The following is a 17,430-nucleotide window of genomic DNA, read 5'->3' as shown; positions in this document are numbered from 1 at the left end:
CTACACAACATTTTTCTTTATCTTTGTTATTTTTTTCTAAGCAGATTAATAGACTTTGCAAATTATTATTCTCTAAGAAAGTTTATGGTTCTATTAATAGCTTTTCCAGAACCATTACTAGAAATAAAGGCAATGCTGGAGATTGGCCCTGTGCTTTGCAGCATGTCAGTTTCCTATTTTTTTAATTAAAACTTTTTACACCTTAAAAGAAAAAGGGACAATCAAGCATCATGGCACATATAAAAGGTAGCATCCTTGGGCAAATTGGCATGTCTATGTGCTCTGCCAAAGACCCAGTGAGAAATCTAATTACCACATTGCAGATTGAAGAGACAGAAGAAAACAATGGCTTCATTCCACTTCCCTTTCCCACCAAAGCAATGACATCTATACTAAAATTTTATATGCATATTCTTCATAGGTATGATTGAAGTATTGTATTTCTCATTTTATTCAATGGAACAAAAATAAATGAGAAGATAATTATGCAATTAAGTCTGCCTTATATACTTTTTTCTTCAGTAAATGACGTCTGGGAAGAAAATCTGGACTAGGAGGGAAAATAGCATGGAACAACAGGACTATCTGATCCCAGCCAAAGTGCTCCTCACTACCCTCTACATTAGAAAAAAAGCTGTACTGAACTCAATGACTGTATTAATTCCAAGAGCTGTAATCCTTGTGCATTATTTCTGTTCCCTTTTTCTTAAAACAAACAATGAAATAAACAACCCTCATGGCAGCATACATGACACCCCCTTATTTTATTTTCACAATAAGCCTAGTGAGGTAGAATATACTAAGGGTTAATGACCAGGCCAATATCCAACTATGTACAGTTATTGATTAAGGGTAAACTCAATTTAACTTGGGAACTTAATAACTACAGTACATTGTTATCTGCAGCCTAATTTTCCAAACTGCGAAACATTTCAAATTATATATTTATTTGAGTTATTTTCTTTGGAGGAAAGCCATGGAGGGTTTGGCATTTTTATAATATTTCCGACTTGTTTTCAAAAATAAAGGTTGAGCACAGTAGGAGACCTGATTTAAAGTCTAACCTTGACAGAGAGCTAAAGTTCTTTGCTTCATTATTAGATGGCTAGCAAGACAAATAACAATTCCAAATTGCTATTACCATAGTTGAGAGTCCAAACTCAGCTATGTCTCAACTTCTGTAACTCAATCAGCAATCTGTTGTTCTTTTCACCCAGCAACACTTTGTCTCCTCTCTCTCTCTGGCTAGAGCAGAAAATCTATGAATCATGTCTGTTCTTGAGGCACCTTAATTGCTGTGTCTAAGTAATATTATATATTTATCAGCATTCCCCACTGTGCTGGCAGGAATTGCCTCAGAGAATAAGCATTTGATAAGAAGGCAACTTGTTTGCTTTTATAGCCAAGTTTTGCCTTACTCAACAGAGTTGATTTCCTGTGTCGTCCTTCTGGCAAAAAACAAGCCAGGAAGTGGAAAAAGAGATTCTGAATTTGGGAAAGATGGGCTAGATCTATACAATATTAAGGTATAGCACCAGCAAAGCAAACATCACTTCAATAGCACTATGATTTGCATTTTACCTGTGTCACTAAGACTCAGAAACAGCAAAGGGATTTGCACAACAGTTGGTTAATATGGTTTGTAAGTCTGCAGCTCAGTGGCTGAATTTGTAGAATTTATGTGATTTACACATTTTGATTTCTGGGTTTGCACACTATGCGAATGGTAAAACACAGCTGGCTAGCTTGTAGCGAGCTGTGTGAACACAGCTACCAAGTTGTGGGAACCAACCTATTAAGCTGATTCTCTGAAACATGATAATTGAAACCATGTGTTTGTGTTGCATAGTCAATGGCTTAGCCAACTAATTTTTATCTTGTCGGGCAAATTCGACCCATGTTGTTATTTTATGGCTTAAAATGTGTCTCAATTCCAGAAAGTTAATTACAGGTAAGTACATTATGTGAACACAACCAGCATATTTAATATGTCCTGCATCTCCCAAACATCGGATTTTTTTTCCCAAAGTAAAACATAAATTGAGCTTAACTTGAGTTCCTGAGATGTTGAAATTCAGCAACCAAGCATAGTCACGCAATCTGTGTTATGCACCACTTTTTTAAAGGTAATAATTCATAGAGGAGTCTACAGGAGCCAGGCAACAGCTTAGTTTACCTAATTTAATATGGCATATCTTTGCTTTTTATCAAGCAACTTCTCCACCCACTCCCCACCTTTCTCTCTCTCTCTCTCTTTAGGATACTCCTCTTCTCCTGCAACCAGGACAGCAAAAAAAAAAAAAAAAAAACCAGACAAGAAAGGACCACTCAACATGGCTGCGTGTGACCAAAGGCAGGTTTCGAGGATCACGAACCGCACAGGCCAAAACCCTGACCTGGCGTGAGGGGGAGGGGCGGGTCAGGGCAGGGCAGTAATTGGATCGGGTTAGGATGGGCGGGGCCCGCTCTCGCGGCGGCTGCCGTTGCATGCGCGTGGTGAGTGCTGGAATGCGCGGCGCCGTTCGCCTGCCTTCGCCATCGCCCTCCCCACCGCCCAGCAGATGAGGCTCCCCGACGGCCCTTGACTCCCTCCGGCCGCCCGAGGGGCTTCCCAGGCGAGCGCGAAGAAGGGGGAGGTGAGGAAATCCCCAGCCGGAGCTGGGAAGGCGAGGAGTGAGGTGGGGGGGGGGGCTGTTGCGCTGGCGGTAGAGGGACGCGGGAGCGAGCTTGTGGCGCTGTCCAGGGCTGATCTGGAGGAGGCTGTTAGTGCCGCTGCCGCTGCTGCGCATGGGACGGCGGCGGAGGGGGTGGAGTGAGCGGGTGGGGAAAGCCGAGCCGAGCAGGCGGGGAGGACAGGCGAGCTACGGGGCCTCTCAGGAAGGAAGCCCCTGGAGGAGCCCCAGAGGAAAGGTCTCCCTCTTGCCGGGGAGGCTTGCCACCCCGGCTCCCCCCCCCCCCCCCCTCACCACGGGCCGTTATTTCCTTGCTGCAGGAAGAAGAAGGGAAGGAAGTTTGGCGGGGAGGAGTCGCCTCCGCGCTGTCGTCTCCCGTGCTGAGAGTTGCCGAGGAGGCCGCAGCAGCAACAGCAGCCGCCCTGCTTGGAGCTGGACAGCGATTTCTCGCCGTCCCCGCTTTCGGGCCCCTTCGCCGTGAGTGGTAGGTTGAGGGTGGGGGGGTGACCTTGGGCTCTGCGTCCTGGACGGATGGAGAAGCCGAGAGGCGTTTTGGCACTGCCGCCGCCGCCGCCTCGGCCCCTCGGAGGTGTGAGTGGGCCTCGATCGTCTTCTCCCAGGCCACGCTTTCCCACCAATGCGGATCCATGCTCCGCTCCTTTCTCACCTTCCGGAGCGGTGGAGCCTCCTTGATCTCCTCGACCCACGCCCTCCACCTCGTATGTGATTGGGGGGGGGGGGGGTCGGGGGCGAAGAGTCGAGGAAGATTCTTGGTTAGGCGTGGAGTGGAGTGGATGGTTCTGGGGAATTTGTTTTGGGGTGGGGAAGCAACAAGGCAGGAGCTCCTGTCGCCAATTCCCCCATTTTCTTAGATCGGGAGCTGCTTCAGGAGGGAAGGAAAAGGGAAAAAATCCCCACCCGCTTTCGCTGCTGCCTTGGGGGAGGGCGGGCGAGAGAAACTTGGCCGAATCTTCTTCGTCTTCGGTGACTTTTCTGGGAGCCCACTAGAAAGTTATGGAGGAGCTGGAACTTTGGGAGGAGGGTTTAAAGCAAAAAAAAAAAAAAAAAAAAAGAGGAAAGGAAAAGTGGTAGATGATGCATCTATCGCGAGCCGTGGAGGCCTTGAGTTGGCTGAGTTTGAATCTCTGGTGCAGGCAAGAGTTTTGCAAAGAGAACTGTGCTTTGTGCTCCTACTTGGTATTTGAGAAAATGGCCGAATGCCTATTTCTGGAATGCAACAGCCGCCGCTGCCGGTGGTTGGCTGGGCTGGCAATATACATTCATTTAGTGAGGGGCTTTTTAAAGTGTAAACTTTTGGACGTTTATCTGTGGTCCTAATCTTGTGATTCGTTTATATATTTACAGGGCGGGGGGACAAAGATACTTGGTGGGGCTTCAAAATCAGTTCTATATAGAATCGGACTGAAGGCCCCAAAGATTGATGCTCTAATTAAAATATTCTTTCTGGCTTTTGAAAACTTTCAAATTGAAATATAGTTTGCTTTCTCTGCTAAGAAGCAATTTCAGATATAGATCTGCGAATTACTGATCTTTTTATGTTTAGACCAGAGCAAGCAAGCATATGTAAATTAAAATCACCCCATGCTGTTAGTTTAATTTCAAGACTGAATAGCCCACCCAGCAGGCTTAGGAGTGGAGTAACAAGAGTTCATGTATTTAATTAGAATCTTACCAAGTACATACTGGTTTAGATTTTTGAAAATAAATTGATTGAATATGATTATCAAATATTCTTATTGACGTGGATTCCTACATACTCTAGTAAGAGTATAATAATGTAGTCTGGAAGCATTAATTTTCAGTTATTTCGTAATGGCTGTGTTCATGTAACATAGTGCACAACAAAGTAATGTGACACATTTTAATCTAGTATTTTGTGCGAACTCTGCCTGAGTTGTTCGTTAATGGTTCAGTGAGTTGTCCAACCGCAGAAAATTAGATTAATTCCATAAAATGCTGTGCAAACATAGTAAGTGGCTATGAGGTCTTGTTTTTGTTTTAGCTTAGCCTGGCATGATATGCAGACAAGGCCATTATAGTTTGTGCAACAACTATAGTTAAAAATTCTGGTTTAACATGTGAACCCAGTCAATGTTTTAAAAAGTTACATAGGACCTTATTTCCAATTATATTGCTTGAAATCTAATTTCAGCCACAATAAATTGTGCATAATAAATACATTTTTACACCTTAATACAGATTTTCTCAAATTTGTCCATGTGAACTGATAATTGTATTAGGTTATTAATTACAGTGAGTAAAATACAGTTAACTTTGCCTGATAGAAGTTAATTTATGAACAGGCATAATTCAAGATAAGTAAAGAATCACAGTTAACAAATGGACATTCTCTTGAACATCCTCTTTAATTGGCTCTTCTCTATGACCTTTATTTAATTATGTTTTTGAATTATTTATTCAGTCTCTCCCTGTAGATGTTTTGTGTAATATATGAAGTATTCATATATCCTTGAAATGTAGATACATCTGTGCAGGAACATATATGCATTTAACTCAGGTGTCCTAGGTTTTTACTGTATTTAATGAAAATAGCCTTAATTTGCTTTAGATGTCATTGACAGCCATATTGTGTTTTTTTGTTATGTGCAAAAGAGGCCAGTGAGTATACTATGGTTTACTTCCAAATTTCATCTCAAAAGTATGGTTTGTTAATTTACCAATTATGACTTGGTTTAGTATTATATTGGAAGTGGCACGCATGTTTCCCAAGTCTTTATGAATTGTAATAAGCTTTGTAATAAGTTCTAGCCAAATTGCAAGGTATAAGAAAATAGTAACTGAAAACTTGACACAAGATTAGTCAAACAATACATTTACTTTACTTGTTTAAATGGGTCTTGTTTCTGGCTTGTTCAACCAATTGTGATTAAAGCAGTTTATTTGGTGCTGCAAATTAAGTCTGCTTTAAGGAGTTAACGAATTATTCTTTATCTTACAAGATAAAAGGAGTGACCAACTTTGTGTGATCCTATTTAATTAATTTTCTGAAAAAGATGATTTCAATACTGTATGGATTAGTTAGCTTGATTTTAAGATAAATTTAGTTAGATATATTGCCAATAACATTGCAATTTAATTAAATTGTCCTTACTATATTGCTGGAATTATTTTTTGCTTAGTAGAATTTAACTCTCTATAAAAATGAAATTTACTCAGATTTCTTTTCTTTAACAGAATTGTTGTTATGGCAATGCGAGTGTTGGGGCAATCTGGTGGCAGCAGCCTATTTTCTAGCAATACTAATCTTAGCATGGCACTGTCAAACGACATGTATGACTTTTCTGAACTTTCCAAAGCTGAACTGGCAGCACCCCAACTTATTATGCTGGCAAATGTGGCTCTGACAGGAGAAGTTAATGGTAACTGTTGTGATTATATGGTTGGTGAAGAGAGGCAAATGGCTGAACTGACAACGGTGGGTAACACCAATTTTTCAGACAGTGATGGAGAAGGAATAGACGATTCACAAAGAACAGAGAATGACTCTGAAGGAATAGAAGATATGGATATAGACCTTATTACTCCTGAGGTTCATAATGCAGAAACAACTGGACTATCAGACTCTACTGTTCCTCACTTTTGTAATCAAGAAAAAGTCTTTTCATTGGAAGCACCAGATGCTCAGGAGAGCATAGATGACAAATGTAAGGGTTTGAAGAACAAACCATTTCGTTGCAAGCCATGCCAGTATGAGGCGGAGTCTGAGAAAGAGTTTGTCCATCATATTCGGGTACACAGTGCCAAGAGATTCATTGTAGAAGAAAAAGCTGAGAAGCATGGCCAAGTTAAAGAAACTGACTCTAGCACTACAGAGGAGGTTGATTTTTCTAAGGGGCCTATAAGATGTGATCGCTGTGGCTATAACACTAACAGATATGATCATTATCTGGCTCACTTGAAGCACCACAACAAAGCAGGAGAAAATGAAAGAGTCTACAAATGCACTATCTGTACATATACAACAGTCAGTGAATATCATTGGAAAAAGCACCTGAGAAACCATTTTCCACGAAAAGTATATACATGCTCACAGTGCTCCTACTTTTCAGATCGGAAGAATAACTATGTGCAGCATATTAGAACTCATACAGGTATGTGTTGCACCTTACTTTTTGAAGTCTATTAATGAATTGTAATGAGCTTGTGACAAATTTGCTTATTTGTGCTTGTGCATTATAAGATAAATTTTAATGTAAAGGTTCAACATTTCATTATTTGAAATATGTGGTCAGTTATGAATATCATATGCTGATTCTTGCTGATATGCTGTGGTTAATGAATAAAAAATAAGCAATTGAATAGATTATATTTGCAATATTCATTCCATCAAACTAACAGCACTCCAGATCTGCTTTATAGATAGAACCCTCTGGAGCAGATTTGAAGGTGATGTATGGAAAAAGGGATATCTTCCATTGTGAGTGGAAGCAATTTCAATACCTAATGTAGGGAAAATAAAATTGTGCACCTACCAGGCATATTGTGTTCCTGCTGAAATCTCTATAATACATTTCAGGACTGGAACAGCTTTTCAATTTAATGCAGCATAACTATTCCAGAGCAGTCAATTTATATAATATTTATTGTTCGTACTCTGCAGTACATTCTTAATATAAAATGTTGTTATGGTTTCTAAATTAGAAGATATTTAGGATTCGACCAACTTAAGTAAAACATTTGCAATAGCTGTCAACTAAATGGGATGTTCTGAAAAATCAAAGTGATAGTCATGGCAGTGTGATTGAAACCTTGCTCCCTTTTGTATATGTGTTTTCACATTCTTGTACAAATAGGTGAAGCTTTGGTTGGATTGCTGCTATTGTCATCTTGACATTTTGGCCTACCCTAATGGATGCCAATGTTATAAATTTCCAGAAGTATTAAGATGGAAAAAGAATGATGGACATATTGAATTAAGCTTTAAGTTGATCCAGCAAATTATAATTGGTTTAGTTTTAGTTTTGTTAAGGTAAATTGCTTTGAAATAGGTCATTCTTTATTCCACTAATACTAGTAGCTTAGATACTAACATTTAAAATATTTCAAAAGGGAAAAACGTTTGGCATGTAGTTAAAAATCAGTATTTGTTGACCTTGCATATTTTCAGGTACTTTTATTTATACATATTAGGATGATTTTTAAAAATTAAAATTTATCTTTAAAAACTTAAAATTTAGTCAGTTTCCTTGCTCTCAATTGAGAACTCAAGATCACCAATGAACTTGAGTAATGGAGAATTCAGAACAAACGAAAGGAAACATTTCTACATGGCACATAGTGAAATAGTGCAATTTGCTGCTACAAGATATGATGATAAGTATTACTTTGGGCAGTTTTCATACTAGTTAATCCATGTAGGTGTGTTAATAACCCTATCACAAGATATAGAGAGCTTATGAGGATAGTACAAAGTGAAGAGCCCAATATTACATAACAGACAACATTCAAAGAGCTGTTGACACCATCTAGATATCTCATTGTCTTTTTTCGTTCTGCCTCTTTTTTCCTATTGCAACAAATAAATAGATCATTGTGGTTTTACAACTGTGATACAATACAAGTAGTCCTTGACTTACAACAGTTCATTTAGTGACTGTTCGAAGTTACAACGGCCCTGAAAAAAGTGACTTAATGATACTTTTTCACATTTATGACCGTTGCAGCATCCCCAGGGTCATGTGATCAAAATTCAGACACTTGACAACTGACTCGTATTTATGACGATAGTGTCCTCAGGTCATGTGATCACCTTTTGCGACCTTCTGACAAGCAAAGTCAATGGAGAAGCCAGATTCACTTAACAGTCATGTGACTAATTTAACAGCTGGAGTGATTCAATTAACAACTGTGGCAAGAAAATTCATAAAATGGGCAAAATTTACTTAGCAACGGTGTCAGGAACAGAAATTTTGGGCTCAATTGTGGTTGTAAATCGAGGACTACCTGTAATTATTACCCAGCAACTTAATTAAATATATAATCAGGCATGAAAAATTTGTAAATATAATCAACAACTGCCATTAGTCATGTTCAGAATCTTAAAAGGTAGCAAGCAAATTTATAAATTGGAGAAATCCTATAGTTAGTAGTAGTGATTTTAAAAATACATTCAGAAATCATTTCACCTTGGTATTGGTACCAGAAAAGTAAAAAATAGGGTTTTTTTCTCTATAAATTTTGAATTTTGTTTACTAGGTTAACTTAGTAAACAATAGCTTTTATTTGCTAATTTTGAAGCTCATTTAAAGGAAATATTGAATAATAGTGTTATTATGAAAACTCTTGTTGATTATAAGTATAAACTCAGATGAGATTATAAGGCAAAGTATGCTTGAAATAGACAAGGATAGTGCTTCATATTTATATATTGGAAATTCCAAGAAAAAATGTTGGTATTCAAGAGCAAGCTATATAATTAGTGTTATGATGCAGTTTCAGAATGAATTTTTAAGTACAGGTAGTCCTTGACTTACAACAGTTCATTTAGTGACTATTTGAAGTTACAACAGCAATGAAAAAAGTGATTTATGACCATTTTTCACACTTATGACAGTTGCAGCATCCCCATGGTCAGGTGATTAAAATTCAGGTGCTTGGTAACTGGCTCTTATTTATGAGGGTTGCAGTGTCCTGGAGTCATGTGATCCTTTTGGGACCTTCTGACAAGCAAAGTCAAAGGGGAAGCTAGATTCCCTTAACAACCGTGTTATTAGTAAGTGCAGTGATTCACTTAAGTGTGGCAAGAAAGGTCGTAAAATGGGACAAAACTGACTTAACTAATTTCTCACTCAGCAACAGGGCTTATCTTGGGCTCAGTTGTGGTCATAAATCAAGGACTACCTGTATCTGTTGGGCATTTTGTAGGGCTATTTTATTTAATGCTACAGAGTAAACCAGTAGGTAAAGTACATCTGAAGTATATTAGAAGAAGTATGGGGAAATAATGAAATTATAATCTTCTTCAGAAATGAACTTTGAAGGTAATGTGTGATTTAAATTATTGATAACTTAAATTATTTAAACATTTTAAATAATGCAAGTTTTCGAGAGATCTTCCCTCAATTTGCTTATTCTTTTATTTCATATCAAAACTAGTCACATTTAGTCCCAAGCATATTCTTTACCTCCTTTGATATAATTTCTCTCTGTCTCCCTCTTTCCTCTGTGTGTGTTATGTATACACATATATACACAATGATATATAGATAATAATATAACACATATATACATAATGATATAAATTAGATTTATACATTTAGCTTGATTATACATTTAATTGTAGCTGAAATATAACCTATCATCTTTAACTCAATTACTTTTCATTCTTCACTGGTTTTATGATTGTATTTGTTCATTGAAGAAAAATATGGTTGCTTTATCATTTGAGGTAAATAGGATATGTTCAGTATACAAAGTCATGAAAATATTATTTCTTATGAGTCACTCTATAACTCAAATCTTATGAGCCATCCACTCCCAGTTTCTATCAAGTCCTCTGGTATTCCTCTCACTTGAAATAGAGTTTAGAAGAAATAAGAAACTGGGAAAGTGTCCTGTTCTTTTTTATTGGGAAGTAAGAGTTTTGTTTGATATAGGAACTTATGATCCTAGAACAATCCCTGTTTTCCCCAGTTTTAAAGCAGCAGGATAGGGCAATCTACCAATTGTACAGTGATTCTCACGTCTCTGTCATTCTAAAGTTAGGAAAGGAGGGGTGATGATTGCTAGTTAGTCATGTGATGGCTGTGAAAACTAATGTGTAGGTGGGAGGAAGGGCAGTTGGAAGCTTCTGGAGGAGAGCATTTTCTAACAGCGCTGAAGCACGCATGCTTAGCTGAGTTTTCCTGTTGCAAAAAATATTTATTTTGTATTCCTGGGTAGCAGCTGCATTTCCAAAGCAAGAGAGTTACTTTTTAGGTGAAATATGGCAGCTTGTGATAGGATCATTTATGTTTGCAGTATTTGTCAGCTATGCTGGACTCTGGGAAAATAATTATGACCAAGTACAGTAGTTTAATTTTCTATGACAGCAGATTTTATACTTGATTTAATGCTCTGTTTTCACAGGCGAGCGTCCCTATCGATGTTCTATGTGTCCTTATTCAAGTTCTCAGAAGACTCATTTAACGAGACATATGCGTACTCATTCAGGTTGGTAAAAAGGCAGTTCAAAAGAATTAAGATGGTATTTTAGTTACATGCAAGGTTGCAGGCAGCATTTCAGAGTTTTCCATATTAAACTGTTAAGTGCTGAAAGCTAGCAATGCAGGGCTCCATGAGCCAAGAAAAAAGCAAAAACAAAAAGTAGTCTGTTATTTTGCGGTGCTAATTTCTGTTAAGTATTACATATGTTTGTTGATGTTCAGACTTTAAGCCTTCTTAGGAAGATAAATGTTAATTCTTGGTTAGATGTAAAATTCAGTCTGCTTTATTCTTATTTTCTGAACTCCTATAGAAAGTTATATTCACTATTTTGGGATCTATTCATTTTTTTATATTTTATGCATCAGAACACATAAAGTGTTTTCTAAAATGGGGGAGTGATAGACATATTTTGTGCCTGCATCTGTTTCTGAGTCTTCCTCTTCTTGAAGATGCTTTCCTATATTTTCAAACTCTTTTTGGGGGGAATTTTTATGCTGTTTTATTTTTAAAAATGTGCTTGTTAAAAATGCTTATTTTGTTTTACTTTAATCGGTTAAAGTAAGGGCTAGCAACTTGTCAGGTCTGGTCCTTCCAAAACTTAAAGTCTTAAAGGCTTGCCAAAGCTTGTGAATTTTTAGTGATTTTTGAAAATAATTCTGTTTTAATTCAGTTCGGGTTTTGGGAAGCTGTGGTTATCATGTGGATTGTGGGAAGGTCTGACATTTGAAGGTATACCATGTTGCTGACCTGATCTAAAATTACACATTGCAGTATTATATAACATATTATATATGAATTGATTACACTGTAAAAATAATGCCTTATTGAAAAGGTCTTCTGAAAAAAAAAACTATTATAGACACAGTATAAAAGTAACAGTTGCTGATGCAGCAGCAGCAGCTTCTGTAGCCTGGCCCTTAGATTCTTTGCTGATCCACATAGCCTTTGTTTTTGGTGTTACTGGCTCTTTAGCAGCTGCAATTTGCTTTTTAGAGTAGGAGCACAATCCATTATGGGGAAATAGAGATGTTGTAATCATCATCTCTTAGCTGTGCTGTTCCAGAACTGAGTGAATGGTATATATATCATGCTATCAGTGATATGTGTAGTAGTAGTGCAGTAAGGCTTTAAGCCCCTTTTTCCGATTTGGCACTGTAGAAGAGAGTTGGTGATTTCTGCTACCTCTCACTATCAGGTTCCCTAAATTCAGTGTAATCTACAACTCACTAGGTAATATTGCAACCCTGTTTTATCATTGCTTTCGTGCATATCTTCTGAAGCTCAAGATTAAATGCAAAGAATGCTCATGAGTCTGTATCAGTGAAGCCCTGAGTAGAGCTTGCTTAGTCAAGCACTAGTTTTAGGGATCAGGAAGGAAACCAATTTGAAGACTGTGAGAAATATTTTTAAACTCTTATTGCCTAATCTACCAGATTTGAACTTTGATGTTGTGTTTGTACTTGTATGTGTTTTCCTTTGGGCTGTGTCACTGAGCTAAACATACAGCAGTATTGATAGTTGAAATCTATGCCCAAAGTTAGGGCCATTGTAACACTTCTACAGCCATGTGATGAAAATTCAGGCACTTGGCAGCCTGTCCATACTTATGACTGCAGAAGTGCTTCAACTCCCCCCCCCCCAATACTCTTTTAGCCCCCTACATTCTGTGGCTCCCACTGCCCAGCTAACTTTTGCCATTTTCTTGCTTCTGCTGCTGAGCAAACACGGCCAGGCTGGCTGAACATGGCCAGGCTGGCCTTTGTGAGGCAGCTGCTGACTGCACCAGGCCTTCTAGAGGCCATGTGTGGCCTTCTCCAAATCATGTGTAGCCTTGTGAGGTTTTGAACCCTTCCAAAGCCTTGCGGGAAGGCCATACGTGAGCTGGGAAGGCTGCATGCTATTTGGAGAATAGTGCAAGTGGCCTTGGAAGAAGGCCTACCACGGCCAGCAGCAAACAACCAGGCTGGACATGCCTTGTCAGCAACAGGACAAAGAAGACAGTGAAGATCAGTTGACATGGTGGAATACAGGGCAGCAAAGGTCTTCTTGGGGGTGGGGGGACGACAGCTGCTTTGCTCTGCCCTGTTGGAGTTTCCTGGGCATTGGATGTTTCCTGGGTGTTTAGTGAGTCCTGAATACTGGCTGTTTTGCACTCCACTGTGGACACGTCCTGGGCATTTGGCACTTCCCAGGATGTAGTGCCTTTACACACTACTGGGCCAGGCTGGGGTGACTGAGGCTTCCAGGGGTGGCTGTGGCTTCTTTCCCTGGCTTCCTTGTACTCGCACTAAACACCCTCCCAGAGTTGCATATGGTCTGTCTTGGGCCTCCCAGGGCTTCCTCTAATCCCTGGAGCCTCCCCCCCATCTACCTGGGGCTCCCACTAAACAACCAGTGATTCTCATTTAATGATGGCATGTGACATCTCATTTTATGACCTCTTCACTTCCAGTCCAGTTGTGGTCGTAGGTTGAAGACTATCTGTATGGACTTCTACTTGTAGCAGTTTATTGTAAACATTCCTTATTGTTCCTCCAATTTGCTTTGTTCAAATGTGTTATTGTTTATTTGGGAGAATAGCACCAGAAGAGTGATATAAGCATGCTTGAAGGAAACTGCATTTGCATAAATACAAAACAAAAACAAACCCACAAACCATTTACCCTATTCAGTTTGCTCAGCTACATAATTTTGCAAACATTTTGAAACAATATGAAAGTTAAATTGCAGTTTATTCATCATTTTTGCTCAGAATATTAAAGTAATATACACTGATTTCCTAATGGTTGGATTTATAGTCTAAATATTACAATATTATGCTGCCAGGGGTGGGTTGGGGGAACTGTTATTCCTTCATGAGAGTATATTTTCTTTTGGGGTATGTACAATAATTGTGTAAGATAATTATTCATCTATAATTTCCATTTTTCTACATTGCTTTCAATGGACCAGTTTGGTTTGGATTCCAAATGCTAATAATACTGTAGAGTGATCTTCTGGTATGTATATAACATAGATGGAATGTCTAATGATTTCTTGCATGGTTGTTTTCTTTCTTGTATTTTGTTGCTTTTTGTGAACACGTTAAGTGGAAAATCAAATTATTCTTAAATGCAAGAAGTTCAATAGCATGATGAACTGTATAAATCTGTAGCTGTACATAATTTGTGTTTTGTAATGTAATGGTTAGTAATTGCTTCTTCCTTGCTTTAGGTGAGAAGCCATTCAAATGTGAACAGTGCAGCTATGTGGCATCAAACCAGCATGAAGTGACTCGACATGCAAGGCAGGTTCATGATGGGCCGAAACCATTGGCTTGTCCTCACTGTGATTACAAAACAGCTGACAGAAGCAATTTCAAGAAGCATGTTGAACTCCATGTCAGCCCTCGTCAGTTCCTTTGCCCAGTTTGTGAATATGCTGCATCCAAGAAATGTAACTTGCAGTATCACATCAAATCCAGGCACCCGGACTGCTGTGATATCACAATGGATGTCTCAAAAGTAAGATTAAGAACTAAAAAGAATGAGGTTAACACTTCAGAGAATATTAACACTGAGAATAAACTAGAACAGGAACAAACAAAGAAAGAGTTGACTGAAAAGAAAAATGAGAGAGCTGTAAAGGAAGAGAAGAAAGAGAGTTTGTCAAAAGATAAGAAACCAAGTAGTAATGTGAGTGTTGGCCAGATTACAACAAGAAGCCGCAAAATAGTTGGTGAAAGAAAGGAAGAAAATGTGAAATTTGAAAAAACTAATAAAACTAAGAAGGCAAAAAGAAAAGCAGAGAATAGCTCTATTTCATTGACAAAAGATTTATCAACAGATATTGATGTAATAGTCAGAAAGAAAAAGAAAACTGAAAAACTATCACCTAAGAGTCAGGATGAAAGCAAATTGGAGGTGACCAAGAAGTCAAATTCTTGTCTTAAGAAAAACAAAAAAAAGAAATATTTGAAGAATAAAACTGCTAAGAACAATAACAATTCTGATAGCAAAAAGATTGCAGATGAAGCTTCTGTTCATAAAGAATGTTTTCTTATTCATGAAAGACAAAGGAAGACATCTGATATTTCCTCCAGTGAACAGGAACCTGTGCTTCCCATTGATGGAGGGAATCAACGTGCATCTGAAAATAACATACATCAAGAGCTACATGAACAGCAGGTAGACACAAATATTCCAGCAGAGATGAAAAACCAAGAAATATTTACAGGGCAAGAGGAGATTGCAAAAGATGTTTCAGAGAATAACACTGAAACAGGACTGGCAGTTATGCCTGGGACCAGCTCTCTGGATTCAAATCCCACCATGGCAAAAGAAGCAAAGGACATTTTACCAGACTTATGCCAAGATACTCAGATGACAGAAACCTGTGAGATGGAAAGTGTGACTGATCCAGATTTAGTACAAGAAATACGGTCAGTGCAAACATGTGACAAAGAGATAATGAATAAAGAACGTCAAGAAGATGTTTGTTCTACAAAACAATTACAAGCTGAAGACCCAGCAGGAGCTCAACCTTGCCAAAATCCAGAAAAACCTGAACACAATACGGGAGCAAATTTGGCTTCATCATCACCAAGTGGCACAATGGTGAATGAAAATCAGGATGTCGAAGAGGATGAAGGTATCCATAGTCATGATGGCAGCGATATAAGTGACAACATATCAGAAGGCAGTGATGATTCTGGATTAAATGGTGCTCGGACGGCCCAAGAAAAAACAGGTCAGAAATCATCCCAAGAAGTAGCAGAGGCTAAGCCTACAAAGGAGAACTATGTGTGTATATTTTGTGACCGGTCATTTAAAAAAAAGGGTGAATACAGTAAGCATCTGAATCGACATTTGGTAAATGTATACTATCTTGAGAAGGCAACAAAAGAGCAAGATTAACCAAACACAGTTTAATGACAATTTATTCTTTTTTTGTAAAATCTTCTAGAGCTTAGGTACGGTTCTTGTAGAATCTTTGCTTAAGCTCAGTTTGCTTTTACTTTTAAGTTGTTGTTATTTCCCTCAACCTTTGAAAAAAAGTTGAACTAATTAACTATTTGTTTCTCTTTGATTAGAGAAGCCAAATGGGATATGAAATGTTGTGGCTTACAAAGCTGACAAAAGTCCTTGAGATACAGTCTTTGAATCACTTGCATGTTTCTGTTGACTTGTAACAGATATATATGTACAACTTCATAGGTTTAGGAATGGACAGCCCAGGGCAACATTCATGAGAATTGCTCCTGTACAAGCTCTTTAGGAATGAGCTGAGAATGCTTAGAAGTATGCAAAACCACTGTCATGTTCTTGCAGAGGTCTGTTTATTTCCATAGAACTTGAATTGTAGGTGGTACCAGTTGATTAAGTCCCAAGTCTGTGCCTGTCCATTTAACAAATTGCAAGGAGAAAGTTTAACCTGAAAAAGTCTCGGATATATTCTGTTCCTCTCTTTCTCTTAATAATTAGAGAAAGTAAAATATCATTCAGAGTTTACTCTGTGTTATATTTCTGATCACCTAGTCTAGAACTCCTTTTTGAGTCCCCATTTATGCACGCTTGCCAGAGTATGGAATTATTTTACTACATGGATAAGAACAATTGTTTGAATACATCAGATATGTTCAAGTGTGCTCATGTTTCTGATTATCAGAGTACTTGCTAGTCCCCAAGTGGGGATGTTCTAGATATAGATTGTGTGGTCAGGGAAGCACCAATTTTAATATATTAACAGCTTATTCCATGCAGAACCTCTTCCTTGAAAAGGTAAGCATGAATTTTGGATATAAAATCCTGAGGCTGCTTATCCATGGTTAATAACTCCTTGAAAATTTGCCAAGTACACAGGCCATCTTTGCTAACAAAGTTGTTATATAAATGGAATCTTAGAAATAAAAAAATATATAACTTTGATGCTCCTAGTAGAATCTGTTTTGGTTCTTGTTTATCTTAATGTGTTAGTGGGTGAGTGCTTAAAAAACTCAGCTGTACAAAAAACACAATAGCTTATTTTGTAAAAAGAGCACTTTTGGGAAAAAAATGAGGTTCACTAGCGGTAAAAAAAATTCATGAACGTATTTTTAATTTGCATATACATTTCAGGTCCCCCAATCATGATCAGCAAGCCAAAATCTTGAAGTTCTTTCCATCTATTGATTGGTGAATCCATAATTTGGTAAATACTTCTTTAAAACAAGGTCATTTCCTTTTGTGCTTTAAGATGAGAAAAATGTTGCACATAATTGTTTTATCTTTACCTATGCAGTTTAAGTCTTTAGGAGTTTAGTATTTTTGTTGTATATGTACATTTTATATATGCATGTTTAGTTTTGTTAAATCAGTTTCTTCCCTTAATGTTGACACTTTCAGATTTGTTGCTTATCATGGCCAGTATTGTCTGCTTCTTTTGGCTATAACTTTCTGATTCTATGTTAGTTGATAATCTATAAAATTGCTTTAATACTTTTAATTATGTCATTTTGGACAAATATTTCTGTACATTTCTGAATTAACTGTTAAGAGTTGCACAAATAAGTCACATGTTCCTACCATATTAGCTTCAATAGAATTGTGCATGA

At 38.1% G+C, this 17,430-nt stretch overlaps 1 protein-coding gene across 2 annotated transcripts; it reads left to right on the top strand.

Moving 5' to 3' along the window:
• Positions 1–2,980: 2,980 nt before the first annotated feature.
• On the top strand, positions 2,981–16,973 carry REST (RE1 silencing transcription factor). 2 transcript variants are annotated; one of them, XR_011600072.1, is made up of 5 exons: positions 2,981–3,156; positions 5,889–6,805; positions 10,782–10,865; positions 14,073–15,810; positions 16,955–16,973. XR_011600072.1 is itself a non-coding variant. In XM_070938465.1 (4 exons), the coding sequence occupies exons 2-4, from the start codon at positions 5,899–5,901 to the stop codon at positions 15,752–15,754; spliced, it is 2,673 nt and encodes an 890-aa protein (XP_070794566.1). In that variant the 5' UTR covers positions 2,981–3,156; positions 5,889–5,898; the 3' UTR covers positions 15,755–16,973. The 2 variants fall into 2 exon arrangements, 1 of the variants encoding a protein (XP_070794566.1); XM_070938465.1 differs by having other exon boundaries at positions 14,073–16,973.
• The last annotated feature ends 457 nt before the right edge of the window (positions 16,974–17,430 follow it).

This window comes from Pituophis catenifer, unplaced genomic scaffold, assembly GCF_029215685.1.
Source record: "Pituophis catenifer annectens isolate HBS135680 unplaced genomic scaffold, rPitCat1.0.hap2 SCAF_2, whole genome shotgun sequence".
Lineage (NCBI taxonomy): Eukaryota > Metazoa > Chordata > Lepidosauria > Squamata > Colubridae > Pituophis > Pituophis catenifer.
This window is presented reverse-complemented; position numbering and strand designations above follow the sequence as displayed.

Coding starts and splice junctions, on each gene's coding strand:
- REST (XM_070938465.1), top strand. CDS start 5,899: ATGGCAATGCGAGTGTTGGGGCAATCTGGTGGCAGCAGCCTATTTTCT. Junction 6,806..10,781: donor GCATATTAGAACTCATACAG/GTATGTGTTGCA, acceptor CTGTTTTCACAG/GCGAGCGTCCCTATCGATGT. Junction 10,866..14,072: donor ACATATGCGTACTCATTCAG/GTTGGTAAAAAG, acceptor TCCTTGCTTTAG/GTGAGAAGCCATTCAAATGT.